This window comes from Nasonia vitripennis, chromosome 4 (genome assembly GCF_009193385.2).
Source record: "Nasonia vitripennis strain AsymCx chromosome 4, Nvit_psr_1.1, whole genome shotgun sequence".
Classification (NCBI taxonomy): Eukaryota; Metazoa; Arthropoda; class Insecta; order Hymenoptera; family Pteromalidae; genus Nasonia; species Nasonia vitripennis.
In genome coordinates this window covers 8,627,846-8,641,555 of record NC_045760.1, presented here as the reverse complement: position 1 = coordinate 8,641,555, position 13,710 = coordinate 8,627,846, and the positions used below count along the sequence as shown (strand labels likewise).

General features: G+C 44.9%; 1 protein-coding gene across 21 annotated transcripts in view; it reads right to left on the bottom strand.

The window, feature by feature from the left end:
* Positions 1-13,710, bottom strand: part of LOC100118516 (flocculation protein FLO11) — a 32,650-nt gene that overhangs the window by 18,660 nt on the left and 280 nt on the right. For 3 of the 21 annotated variants that reach the window (XM_031928623.1, XM_031928628.1, XM_031928633.1), the window contains exon 1: positions 12,276-12,594. The exons of 15 other annotated variants lie outside the window; for them this stretch is intronic. Coding sequence is in view for 1 of the 6 variants with exons in the window: in XM_031928633.1 (XP_031784493.1) it covers positions 12,276-12,356 (81 nt within the window). In the remaining 5 variants the exon portion in view is untranslated. Of the gene's footprint in view, positions 1-12,251; positions 12,595-13,710 lie in introns of those variants that run through there. 3 more of the 21 variants (XM_031928629.1, XM_031928630.1, XM_032599354.1) reach the window with 2 other exon arrangements.

The following is a 13,710-nucleotide window of genomic DNA, read 5'->3' as shown; positions in this document are numbered from 1 at the left end:
TGGTACTTTATTAACAAAATTACTATATCCTAATGTACAGATTACAATAACTATCACAACGATTTATGTACGTACAGGCTACGTTAACCCTATACGCCACATAAAACACTCTAATGTATAACATTAAATTTAAAACGCCTACTCTTACAAATAAGTTCTGAAAATCCACCTCGGGCAACGCTTTCCAAGAGCCCATTTTCCCATCCCATCCAGCCAATACATTACTTCCCCTCTCCCATTCTCAAAAAAAAGCTCACATCCTCTACTGTACCCCGGATGCTCTACTCGAAATCAATATGTACGCATTTCAGTAAGAATCTCTCTCTGGGACTAGGAGAGCCCGCACCGTTAGAAGTTGAACGAGCACGTGAAATTGAGAGCTTTTTCGTTAGTCTGCAAATTTTTACGCGTTTTTCGAGTGACGTTCTAAAAATGCGAAAAGACTGCCGGACGTTTTTTAGAAGAGAGCGAAAAAAAGTAGATTAAACCTCGCTTTCATTTCAGGGCGGCTTATTTGAAGAAGCGCGCGGCGGAAGTGACGGAAGTCCTTCGCGATGAAAAAGTCAATTATGTGACGCATTATATAGCTACTTTATCACTCTAAATGGAGTTTAAAACTCTCTTAAAGAATGAAGTTCGCACACCGCAAGGATCGCTTTTTACCTGTCTTATATCTATAAAAAGTAAAATTGATACTTCCAGATCTAAGGACGTTTTTTGTTTTTCGAGCGCGTGGAGTATAAGCTTGTTAACAGTGCGAATAAGTCGACGCGTGGAGAGTCGGATATAAAAGGGAACGAGCTATCTGGCGCGATTCATCAAAGGCGAGAAACTTTCTGTCGAGTGGAATTTCCTCCTTTGAAAAACGAATTTTTCCCTCGAGTTCGGAGACGTTTTTCCGAGAGGGAAAACTACGGGGTCGGGGGTTCGGTATCTTAATCTTGGCATTTTCTTACTGCTCGAAGAAGAAAAAGAATGTTCGCGCGCAGAGGTGTGAGAGACTCTAACACGCCAGAAAGACGTCGTATGTCTTGTAGTTGCCTCTGTAAAGCTTGGAAATCGATCAATCTGCGAAATTATCGGTCTCATTTTTCAGTTAATATAAATTCCGATTCGATGGATCCAATAAGGGTGGCTCGTTTTTTACAACGTTCGGGATACAAATCGAATTCATTATTAAGCTGCGAATAATCAGTACCTCCCACACGTACGTTCAATTTCCATATTCTCGAAAAAGTACAGCCTTTACGGTTAATTAACTCGCTCGCATTCGTTCGCACATGTATGCAATTCGAATGAAGTCTGAAATATGAATGAAGAGAAATTCGGAATATTAAACTACCAACGCATTCATATCCTACGTTTCCTCGGAAAAGCGTATATCCTTTTTAACGAATTTCCCAATTAAAAGCCAAAAGCCTCGTAAAAAATGTTTATACCCTCAATACACTCACATCGAGACCACCCCTCACTCGTGTCGGCCAATCAAATCGTTCCTTGACAAGAGAGAGTCAGAGGAAAAGTATAGACGAGCGAGCTAATCACCTGATGTATCTATAGCTCGTCTCGTTCATTAGAGCCTCGCCGGCGTCGAACACACGAAGGCCGAATCATTTAGAAACTTCTCTCTACCGTTTTAATTCGATTGGCCTCTAGGAGGAACGAGGATATTATAAATCGCGAGCGTTCGATCGTCGAGCTATAGGGATTTCCGAGGCGAGTCTCATTGCCGGGCATTAGTCAGTCCTGCGGAATCGATCACGAGGATTTGTTTTTCTTCGCTGCGGAAAAGACGAGGGAGAGAAAAGGCGTATATGGATAGAACGTCGGCTCGAGAAAAGAGATCCGATCTGTTGTGGCGCATGCGATCAGGGTGATTGGGAGGCTGCATAAAAGATTCGGAGCTTTAGCTTCTATCTTGTATAGTAGCTTTTGTGATCGAGCCTGTTTTCTTGGCTATTAGTTTTGGAATATTGGATTATTTTATTAACATTAAAAGGATCGCGATTAATTCATAGGTGAATCGAATAATTGAAAATCCTAAATGTTCACGTCAGATACTAGTTTCTAACCTCCTAACTAACTCCTCGTCTGTATATGAATAAACGAGACATTTACATCAATCAAACTTTTTGTATTCGCGCGACGTTTCGCTTCGCATTCCGGGCGAATAAACAAATGAGGGACTTTTCAATTATCGACTACGACTCGCCGCTGTAAGTGGCAACTCGCACGCGCGACCCCGAAATTGCTCGGTTCAAATTAAACGAGTTTATGTGTACACGTCGTAGTTTCCAAACTAAGTTGCAATGCGACGCGCCAACTTCCATCGATTCTCTACCTTTCGTTCAACACTTTCGCGGTATTATACTCTCTATACTTATATACTTCCGATTATTATTGCCGATAACGACGATAACAAGGCTTAGCAAGATAGCGAGAGAGGAAAAAAAGGAAGAAAGTACAAAGTCTCGAGCATTGTTTATACACCTGGTGTAAATCCTAGAGCCCGAGGGCTTTCCTAGTTAGTCCGTACTTGGAGTTTGTTCTTCGAACTAACAAGTCGAGCACGTCTCTGAGATTTTGATGGAAAGCATCCCTTTTCGCTCGGCTGCGCTCAGCGAGACGCGACGTCGAAACAAAAATAAAAGACTCGCACGTCGCGTTCAACTTGGGCTTAACAGGTCGGAAAAGTCTCGAGCTATAAACCGTGATCTCAAAGAGTCGTAAAGCTCATTGACGAATACATCTCTCTCACCGCATGCGCGCACGTCATCTTTTCATTCGCAAAAACTCCTCGAAAATCTTCTCGGGCGAATCGGGGGCCTCTGCTCCAGTCGTTCACCCAGTGACCCCCTGACCCCGTGAGTATATTCGATTTTTCGGGGTATGTACTATGTGCACGTGATGCATATCTATCTACGCGCCGCCGCGTCTTGACGTAGGCTACACCGGAGGGGATGAGTTATATTCGGCGAAATTCGCGGAGCTCCTGATTCGACGGGTTTAATTAAAACCTCGGGAATCCAAATATACGGAGCTAATTGGGAGACTTTCTAGTTTGCGATAATCGAAGGCGTTTTAACGTTTATGAGGAATTAAAAAGCTGTAAAAAATGATGAGTTCGCGATGAACACTTACGCGCATATCGGCCGATTATACGATATCGCGCGCGCGCTCAAGTCGAGGACAAAATAAGCGCGCAGCGAAAAGCTCGGGCTAATTAACGTCTAAGCGCCGCGTCGTCGACGTCGCGACTTTTACGTAAGTGCACCCAGTTTTCGCTTTGAGCCACACTCTATATATACAGTACAGTTGCGAGCTTTCAAGGGCGCAGAGAGAGAGAGAGAGAGAGAGAGAGAGAGAGAGAGAGAGAAGAGAGGGCCGTGCGTTAACCTAAATTTCATTTTACGCGCCGCGTTGCCCTGAAAAAGCTCGTCGGTTCGAATCTTTTGATGGGACTCGCGCGCGTGAAAAATTACATCGGTCGAGGCTTTCAATGGATGTTTTTGCCTGGAAACTACGGGCATGTGCTTTTTTTCCCCAGAGGTGCACTTCCATTGATATTTCTATGATGGAATTTGTTTCATTCGATCGGCTTTCTATAAGCGCAGACATTCGATTCGTTCAGCAACCATAACCGAGTCGATGAAATTTTCAACGCGTAATTAATTCTGACGCAGCTCTCGAGAGCGTAACTATAATTACACGGGGCGAGAGGCGAATCGATACAAGCCAGACTCGAACGATTCACTCACGGAATCGAAGTAATAAAACGCCAAGGCGGAATCTCCTGCAATCAATGAAATACCAGCGCAGCTGGACCAGCTCCGACGGATAATATCAGCACAGCAGCATAGCGTATAAGCCCCTCGACGACGCGGGGGCTATCAAAGTGTCATCGGCATGAGACGAGACGTGTCCCGACGAATTCCGAGAATGTGTGTGGGTGTATAAAGAGCGCGGACACGTCGCTTTTGAAAGGGCTCTCGAGACCGTCCGCGACCTTCTCTGCGAGCAGATATCGCGGGAAAAAGCGCGACGGTAATGCACGTGGGAGTGGCGCGCGTGGAATCGTGCCAATATCATCGGCGGCGCGAGACGAGAGGAAAAAAAGAAAGAGCTTCGTGTGCGATGAGTCCGCGCTTGAGCGTCTGGACGAGGAAACGGAACGTATGTATTGGTTATGAGCGAGAGAAGTGCTGCAGTGGTGTGTTTGTTTTCGCTTTGAGAGGAACGTGTCGTCGACTGGAGTGTCTTTGAGGGTGATGTGTGCGGGACCTGCAGTGGGTGGTGGATCGATTATTGAATCGAATTCGTGATGGTGCAATGGAGTGTTTGTTGAGGTGTAGGATCGATCGTTGCTAGAGATCGTTATTGAATTCGTGTTGTAACTTATTTGTATAATATGTTTGCTCAAAGTGAGCTTGCAAACCTAATTGATATCCGTACACAGTATAGTCTTCCATTTTTCTACGGCTGTTTCAACAAAGTTTAATTACTTTCACCGCGAGCTTTTCTTTATTTTCCGCAACGAAACTGCGCGCACAAGTTTTCCCCTCAGTTTCTAAAAAAGAATCATCAAGTTAATTATCGCGCTTATTTACGCACGGCAGTGCAAATTTTCAATTAAATGCTTCTACCCGAGAGAGAAGTGCAAAACAGCGAAGGAAAGCCCACACAATTACGCATCACACCCCCGGAAGCATCGAGAAATAAAAACTTTGCAAATGGAAATGATAGTTCATAACTTTTGCAACGAACCTACCTATATATACCAATCGAAATCGGGTTATCACCCTAAAAGGCGCAGACATTCATTATCGGGACTCTAATCCAATTCACGCTATAACCGCATCGTCGCCACTCTGTCTCTCGGCTACAATAATCGATTTTTCCCATAACTCGATTCTCCCCCATGGCTATACAGAAAAGAATTTCCACTGCGATAAATAATTTCGTTACATACCTATATATAAGTATTACACGCCACGAGAAAATCCAACGTTTCTCGTTTCAGAGAAAGAGACGGGTAGAGCCCGATTTGCATCTCAAACACGGCGCGAAATCCCGCGACAATGCGCTGTCCTATCCGCGTATACACACGTATATAGCTATATATGCGCAAGGGCTGATGTACACCTCGGATGTCGATAACCGACACGCGGTCCACTTGCGCAACTGGGACGCGAGCTGCAGCGGCGGCAAACGGCTCTTTGTGCAGTCGAGGCTTGGAGGTATTATGTGTATATGTACGTGAGTGTGTGTATATGTTGTGGAGAGAAGATGGACCAAAGAAATTTTCTCGGTCGCGAACCCGCGAGATCAACGGTGTATTCACATCGTGACGCGGTTATTTATAGGACAGAACGACGTCGTGGAAGAGAGATGGAATAGGGTGAAGGAATTTCAATTATTTTTGCGCGATGCGTAATCTTGGGTAATCTGCAGTTTGGATGCTTGCGAGGATCGTTGATGTTGTATATACATAGCTTTATAGATGGTAATGCCGAAGTTTGACCGAAGCTTTGACCGTGTATAATGAAGAGTCTTATTTCCAAAATTTCGAAACTCATCTCTGTGGAATCGCGTTATTCCGCGAACAAACTAAGCCGCAGTATATCTATGTATTTAGTTCAGTTCCGTCTGACTTTGAAGCAACTGTAATTGCAGAGCGAGTACGTGCTTGGAGTGGGATTCAATTACATCGTTATTGTAATTAATACGTAGGTGGCGTTGATGCAATTTACGATCGAACGCGTGTGCACTTAGAAACTTTAGGTATATATGATTCGCAAGTAAAAAGTTTCACGCGAAATTCAAATCCCCAGTTCAGCTCTCGGCACTGCCTTAAACAACTCCTACTCAAAGGCTGTACGCCTACTATACGAATCTGCGATCGTCAGAGCAAAGCGACGTCGACAAAATAAAAACTCGCAAAAAAGTGCATCTCTCTTGAATCGGCCCTCACAACCTAGAAACAGAAATAAATTCCCCGAAGCGCGCGCGCGCGAAGGGCGTACGGAGGCAGAAAAGGGTTGAAAACGGAAACACGTATACACAGAGAGAAAGAGAAAGAGAATCGTTGAGGCCGTATGTGCATGTATATATAGCACAGCAAAAGCAGCGACTCTCGCTTCCGACCGAATTTCCGCTCCGACACAGAGCAGCTATATAGTAGTAGAACGAATCGATTTATGCGCATTTTAAATATGCCTCCGGCTCGCGCCATTTTTCATCTAACTCGTTAACTCGGCCGTTCATTCGTTCGTTCATTTTTTCTGTTGTGGCACCTGCATATTGCCGAGAAACTTTTCCGAGCTGTATATGTGTATGCAGCGACGGTCATTAGCGCAGTTGCGAACGCAGTGCGGGTATACATATATAGCGGCGTATGAGAATATAATAAAGGTCGGGGTCGTTGGCGCGCGTTTCTGCAATTAGGCCTGTAGTGCAGATTCAAGCTATTTTTTCAGAAAATTTTTGATCGTACAAGATGTTCGTCCTCCGTTTCCTGATGGATCGATCTGTGCGTTTATATGAATTATTTCATACACGCGTTTTGCCTCCTATATATGACAGATCGGGCATTCGAGAAATTCCCCATGTGATTTAACTTCCGACTCACGGGATACGGCGTCGAATTTGATTAAACTGTCTCGATGTATATCTCACGCCCCTTCGCTCGGATATTTTCGCTGATTTCCCTTCATCGGGCGTCGATACACGCGCGTCGCGCCATTCATCACACGCCGGAGGCGAATTCGTCGACTCTTGTACTCCCTGTACACATTTGAACAGAATCGAGCCAAACGTGAAGAATAAGAGAGACTCGGGTGCGAGAAAGTCGCCGGGAGTAAACTGTGAGACTCGAATACATAAAAATGTGAAGAGCTGCCGAGCGTGTATATAGGCGGGACCGAAAGTCTCGGAGTCTTGTGCAGCCTAGCAACGGGAAAATCTCGCGCGCGTTATTTAGGAGCAGTACGCGCCGATATTTTTCTATTAAAATTGTAAGACACGCTCGCGCGAGCTTCTTTCACTTACATTACAGAGTCATTCGCTGCTTGAACGGACGTTTGTATTCTCTGCTATAAACGGAAGAAAAAATTAATCGCCTTCGAGGAATGAAATGACGAAGATTGTTTTTTCGTTAGATGAATAATCGCGCGCGGAAAAGGCAAAAGTCTTGTGTTATTGGCTCAAGGACGAGGATCAAAGATTTTAAAACTATATGCAACGTCGCGAGCGCGCAGGGATTGACTGAAAGTGGAAGTCTCTCTTGAGATCCGATTACGGAAACTTCCGCGGTAATTAACTCGAGAGAGAGAGAGAGAGAGAGAGAGAGAGAGAGAGAGAGAGAGAGAGAGAGAGCTGGTCTCGAGCGCGAAGAATAGCGAGAGCTCTTTCTTTTCAGCGTCTACCCTCCAAACGCGCTTAATGTCAATTACATCGAAGCGAGAATGCAGATTCTGAAGTTTTAGCGCGACGAGAGGACATTGCGCGTTCAATCTCCGAGACTCTGTATAATTGCATGCGGCGATTCTCGAGGGCTTAAAAATGCAATTAAGGGGGAGTGCTTTAATTTTATAGTTTGATAATTATAAGCGCTTATACGCGAAATCTTTATGCTAATGACTTTTCGAAGCCAGAAGATTCCCAACAGATGCACACGGTATTAATTTATGCATTTTATTAAAGCCATAATGAGATTTTTTCTGCGACTTTTTTTCAGCAATCGCGCAATCAAATATCTGTCCTTCGCCAAAGAATAATCACCCGGCGCTGCAACGCCCAACTAATTACAAAGCGGATTTAGCGCGCAAAAGCTCGCCGACGCGCTCTAAGCTCCCCGCGCTTTTGAACGGCCGAGCGTGCGAGCCCTCGTCGCGCATCGGCCATTAAATAACAATTTGTTGAGACGCGTGATTTTGCCTCTTTTTGCTATGCTTCGAAAAATGCATAATTTCAAGTTTCGCGCCCTACACGCTGTTATAGAAAGCAATTTTACTGGGGAAATAAGTTTTTGAAATTTTAAAACGTTCGCGTTGCCGGTTCTACCCTAGCAATTTTGCGTCGAGTTAATTCTAAGGATTAGTAACGTGTAAAAACTGAATTTATTAATAGAGGTTTGACGATTCGATGCTTCAATTCCGAGCTGAAGTCAGTTCCGCTCGATTACGTACCTCATGCATAAATATAACGTAAGCGCAGTAGCGACAATATAATAATACCGCGCGGTCGAGCCATTTTAGAATTTATCGCAAGCACTCGGTGCAATGGTTCATTTAAAATTATTCAGATTATTGTTGCAGAAATAAAGAAATTCTCTACACGGCCTGGAGAGAAGCAATTAAAAGTACAAAGCTTTTTCTCGCAGATAAAGAGTCCTTTTGTATATTACGAACAGCGAACAATGCTACCTTTTTATTCAGATGTACGGGCTGGAAAAAATCCTCCTGTGCACGCGATAAAAATGGAACCGCGTAATGATAGCAAACTATATATAGATTACACCCCTCGAGATTTTCCCCGAATTCTCAGTCGGAATACGGAAAAAGAGCAAACGATAACCGAATCGGGGGGAAATTGATAGCAATAACGAAAAGATGTTCAACCCTCGACCACTTAGTTGAGGGAACTTTCCGGACCAGAAGAGGATACACCTACGCGATGATACGCGAGAAATTGATGACAGTCGAGATATGCGTGCATTAGAAGCGCGTGAAAAATGTTCACCCCCATACGGCGATCGAAGTGTATAGACCCAGTTTCGAGCTCTGGATAATCGTCTTTGAGCTTTTTTACGTTCGATTTTTTAAACTTTGCGCGCGGGTCGGCTGATGCTGTTCAGGCACTGTTCGAATAATCCGATTTAGTTGTTTGCGCACGCGAAGTTTGGCTCGATTGATCGCGAGATTAGGTGCGGCCTTTTGCGGATCGTTCGCGGAACGGTAAAGATTTTCAGTCGAGATGAACTTGGACTGTTTTTTATATGGACGTATTTCAACCGTCCGCAGCAAAGCAAAGTTTTTCATCCCGCACACATACCGTTGTTCGCATAAGATTTGTTTACCCTTTATGCCCGGCACAGCTTTATCAGCCGAGCCAACCCCTCGTCCATTACGGAAACTCTTATTAAAAACACGAGTATATGTATATAGACCCTAGCAAAGATTTCGCCAACAATAGCAACGGTGCGATGATAAATCCATGCATCAGCTGAGAGCGCAGTGAAAAAGACTCTTTTGCATTAAAAACGTCTTTGCCTCTGCAGCACTCTGCACAATTCCTCTCCGACGGCGGCGGGATATTATAATTAGAAGGTCCCACTTTTGCCTTCAAAAAAGAAATACACACAACTGACGCGCGGCAAGATACAGTCGTTTCAAAATAATTTTTTTAAAAATTGTTTGTGCACAAGAGAGGAAGGGAACTCTGTATTTAAAAAAAAATCCTGACTAAGAGAAGCGAGCTTCTTTTCCCGAGGATATAAAGGCGGCTGGGTGTGTGTGTGGCACTTGTAGGTCGCGGAGAGAGGATTTATCGGGCTGCGAGAAATAAAAACGCCGTGATATGAGGGGACTTTATTTGACAGCTGTTCGCCGGGGCTAAATGCGCTACTCTCTCTTCGTTCTTCCGGGAAGTTCGAGGGATTTGATCGCCGCGAGCTTTCGAGAAAAATTGTATCTCGGTTTGTATAGCGCGTGTAACGACGGATGATCGATTATTTTTTCGGATTACATTATGCGCTCGCTAAAACGCTCGCCTCTCGCTTATCCGACGGAATATCTTTATGCATCAAATAGAGGTGACTGCTGATAAAGATAAACGCGATGTTTCCATTTTTTTCTTTTTTTTTATGAAAAAGGTTAATTCATCAAACCCGACCGACTACCACTAGCCATCAAGCATTTTTACAGCCGAATCAATCCTCATTCACGGAGTATAGAGCGCGAGCTTTAATTGCAAGCTCGACGTATGCTCCGCGTCCGTTTGTCCTCGAACGTAACCTTTTCATGACACCTATCACAATAGAGAGAAAAAAGCACATCGCAGTTCCCTGGCCACTACTTTTTCCACTTACAAACCAAACACGCACACGCACACATACTCTCGAGCACGACGCGTGTGGCTCGCTTCGACGAGCAATTTCTCTCTCTCTCTCTCTCTTTCTCTCTCTCTCTCTCTCTCTCTCTCTCTCTCTCTCTCTCTCTCTCTCTCTTTCTCTCTCTCTTGCTCACAAAGAAAAGCAGACCCGACAGGCCGCTTAACCAATTTTTCCCCTGCGCGCGCGAGAGAGAGGAACATTTTTATTTCGAGCGCGGCGAATTCTGCGAACGGAATATTATATGCATCGGACACACGTCGAGTGTATTTAAAAGAGGAGGGATTATATTTAGAAAGAGTCGGCACGTACATAATGCCTATACATCGTCGCGTATAATGATCGGATTATTTCGAGTGAATTTTGCGACTTATTTAGTCTAGTTCGCGCGGGAGTTGAACTTTGCCGAAACTTTTAATGGAGGAAAGTGGGTGTATGACTCACGGGACGCTGCAAGCTCTTAGCGCGGATAAACTCGGTTATTTATCAGCGACGACGAGAAACGTAGGGATCACGCGCGAAATGTAGAAATGGAAGTTAAATTTTTGAACGGCTTCCTTGGAAAAACGCGCGCGCGTGTGAGAGAGAGAGAGAGAGAGAGAGAGAGAGAGAGAGAGAGAGAGTGTGTGATAAGGGTCTGAATATTTCAGAGTATCGATAACTGCGTATAGGCGCGGATATATATGGAGCTTGAATGAATTCAAAAATATGTTTACAATTGGGTCGCAAACAAAGCGAGAAATCAGCTGGAGGATCAATACAGCGAGCCTGAGACTTTCCGAGCCTCGTTTCCGATAAAATATGCAAAATTTTTACACTTTAAGCCTCAGCTACACGGTCTGAATAAAAACAGGCACTCGAGTCAACGTACTTTCACCTTTTTTTTTTAAACTTTCCCAGCTCCCCAACTATACGACATACTATTATGCCAGTAATGTATCGATCTCGTTTGTGCATAATTCATGCGCCATACACACCGGAGTTTATCGCCCGTAAACGTTACACAACAATATGTACATATTCCATTGCTTTTCGACATCGACGCCAAGAGTTTGAAGGAAAAAGCGTTAGACGCGATCGTTCGTTAAAAATTGACACCGCAGAGACGCTTTCGTCAAGTCACTCGTTTTAAGAAGTAGTGCATCGCGCGCCTCTTCCCCGTCGTCGTCGCTCGCTCTCTTTTTTTTCGTAAAGAAAATATTGATTTTCCGCTCCTGCGAGATCTAAATATAGATATACCGACCGACGGGGCAGAAACTATCTCGCAAGGCTCTTCGATCTTGCGAAACGGGAGTAAAATCTCGCGCCTGTAATCGATGCTATGTAATAATGGAATTCCGTTACATTGATTTCGAGTCGACGAGATGGACCGTGAGATATCGAGATGTTTTCCATACAGGAGAAAATCATCGGAAATTATTCAAATTTATGCGCGAGAGCCTAATTGAAAATTACGCCAAAGCGAAATCACTGCTTCATATCAGAGCCTTCTCGCTCTTGATGATCATCGCACCGAAGCTGTGTTGTTAACCGATTGTTTATATTATTACGGGAAGCGATGTTCGTCGGCGGGCGGGAAATCACTCGATGCTCGATTTGGCTAATTGGGATGAACGATCATACAACGGCTCCATTTCTTTTGTCATCCCCGACGTTATCATTGCGCGGAACACACAGCAGCGTGACACTCGATTACGCGCGGTTCTCGATTCGCACTTTGTGCTTTAGGATCGGCGATCGAACTTCGATAATTATGACCCCCCGGAGTTTACAATAAGGGCCGTAATTATACTTTCACTCACACACGCACACGCGAAACTTCGCTCCGAAGCCTTTGATCAACCCGACGATTATAATGAGCAAGTCGATAAGAAAAAAGCGTATACCACCTCCAGTTGGACTTGTATGCATGCAGAGTAAATGCGACACATGGTGGTAGCGCGGGTACCGAATCTCTACACACGGAATCTAAATCGCACACCATGTGAGAAGAATCAATCAGAGCAGCGTCTCATTGAACAATTATACGATTATAACAGTACAACAGCAGATAGTAGTAGTAGTAGTAGTAGTAGTAGTAGTATTAGTAGTAGTAGTAGTAGTGGCACAATCCTCTATACATCTCTCTCTACAAACTACACACATGAAAGCTGTCGGTTCTCCTCACCAGTCGTCGTGTCTCGCCTCCATGCCAGGGGTGAGCCATCGAGCAGCCGATCGATCGACCCGTTGCTGCTGCTGCGCGCATACATGCACTGCTGTTAACGTGAACACGACTCGAGACCCGAGAAGATTTAAGAGAAGAAGAAGAAGATCGTGCGAGTGCGTGGGTGCGTGCGTCGATAGGTTGCGCGCGTGTGTGTATGTATAGAGGCACTGTCACATCGCGAAAGAGAGAGGAGAGCAGGACGACGAGGCCGAGGGCGGCGTGTGCAGCCTGCCTGGCACAGGAGCCCCCCGGACTGACTCGACTGTCTGCGCCCTCGCTTCACTGAGCCTCTCGCGGACTCGGGGGTGGCCTACAGGGTGGGGACTCTCTGTTCTCTGACCGTCAGCGAGACTCGAGACAGGGGTGGCTTTAGGGCGGGTTCACGGCGAGAGTGCTGTGTAAACTTATCGACGCTCGGTTGGTAAGGCTGAAGGGAGGTTCGCATTTCGACTAGTATAGTTTGGTTTTTAGTTGTTTTTTTTTACGGCACCTGTGCATCAGTTCGAGGTTGTTTCGCGAGACGGTTCGATAAATCACGGAAGATTATTTTCCGGCCGTTGGAGCGGAAATCCTGCAGGGGGCAATTAACGAATTTTGGAAAGTGGATTCGAACTTCATTTAATATGTAGCGAGAGTAAGCATCGGAACACGAAAGTTCATAGGATGAGGATTTCGAGTCGAGAAGTTAGACACTCGCTTTGTGCGCTATAGTATATACTTTATAGTCTCTCTCGACTTCTCCAAGTGTTCAACTCGAGGATGCATATTATAGAAGTGCAGGCATACGAGCAAAAGTTTTATTTATCACTCTACGCGGAGAGCTGTGTCTTTTGCGGAATCTTGTTTAAACTTTGAAGAAGAAAAAGTTTTCCCGCTTAGCCTCTAATTTGAAACTGGGATGCAGTGCGAGGTCTTGAGTTAAACTGTTATTACTGCTTGTATAACGCAGTTTTTCTATTTAAAAAAGCACGTCGTCGCGTGCATTGGCACACTTTTAGCTAAATCATTATTTTTTTCAGTCTTCGTAAAGATCGCATCGTTACCCAACACACTGACAAGAAACATCGAATCGAAGCCAGCTCAATACCCACATAACCCGTTCCGTCAGTCAAGCCCCTGTATCCGTCGTAAATTTAAAAAGCATCATCAATCTCCCGCCCAGAGCGTATAATATCGCGGCCTAAAAATAATCTCGTAAAGCGACCTTAACCTTCGCCGGTAATTCTGACGGTCCCCACGGCGGTCACAGCTTGCAAGCACACGCGCTTCGTATTCCCTCTTCCTATCCTACGCTACCGCTTCGTTCAAAACGGAGCTCGCAGTTGGCCGATGTGGATAATAAATAATCTTTTGCTCCATATAGTAAAAAAGCTCCACATCTCGAATTTTCCTC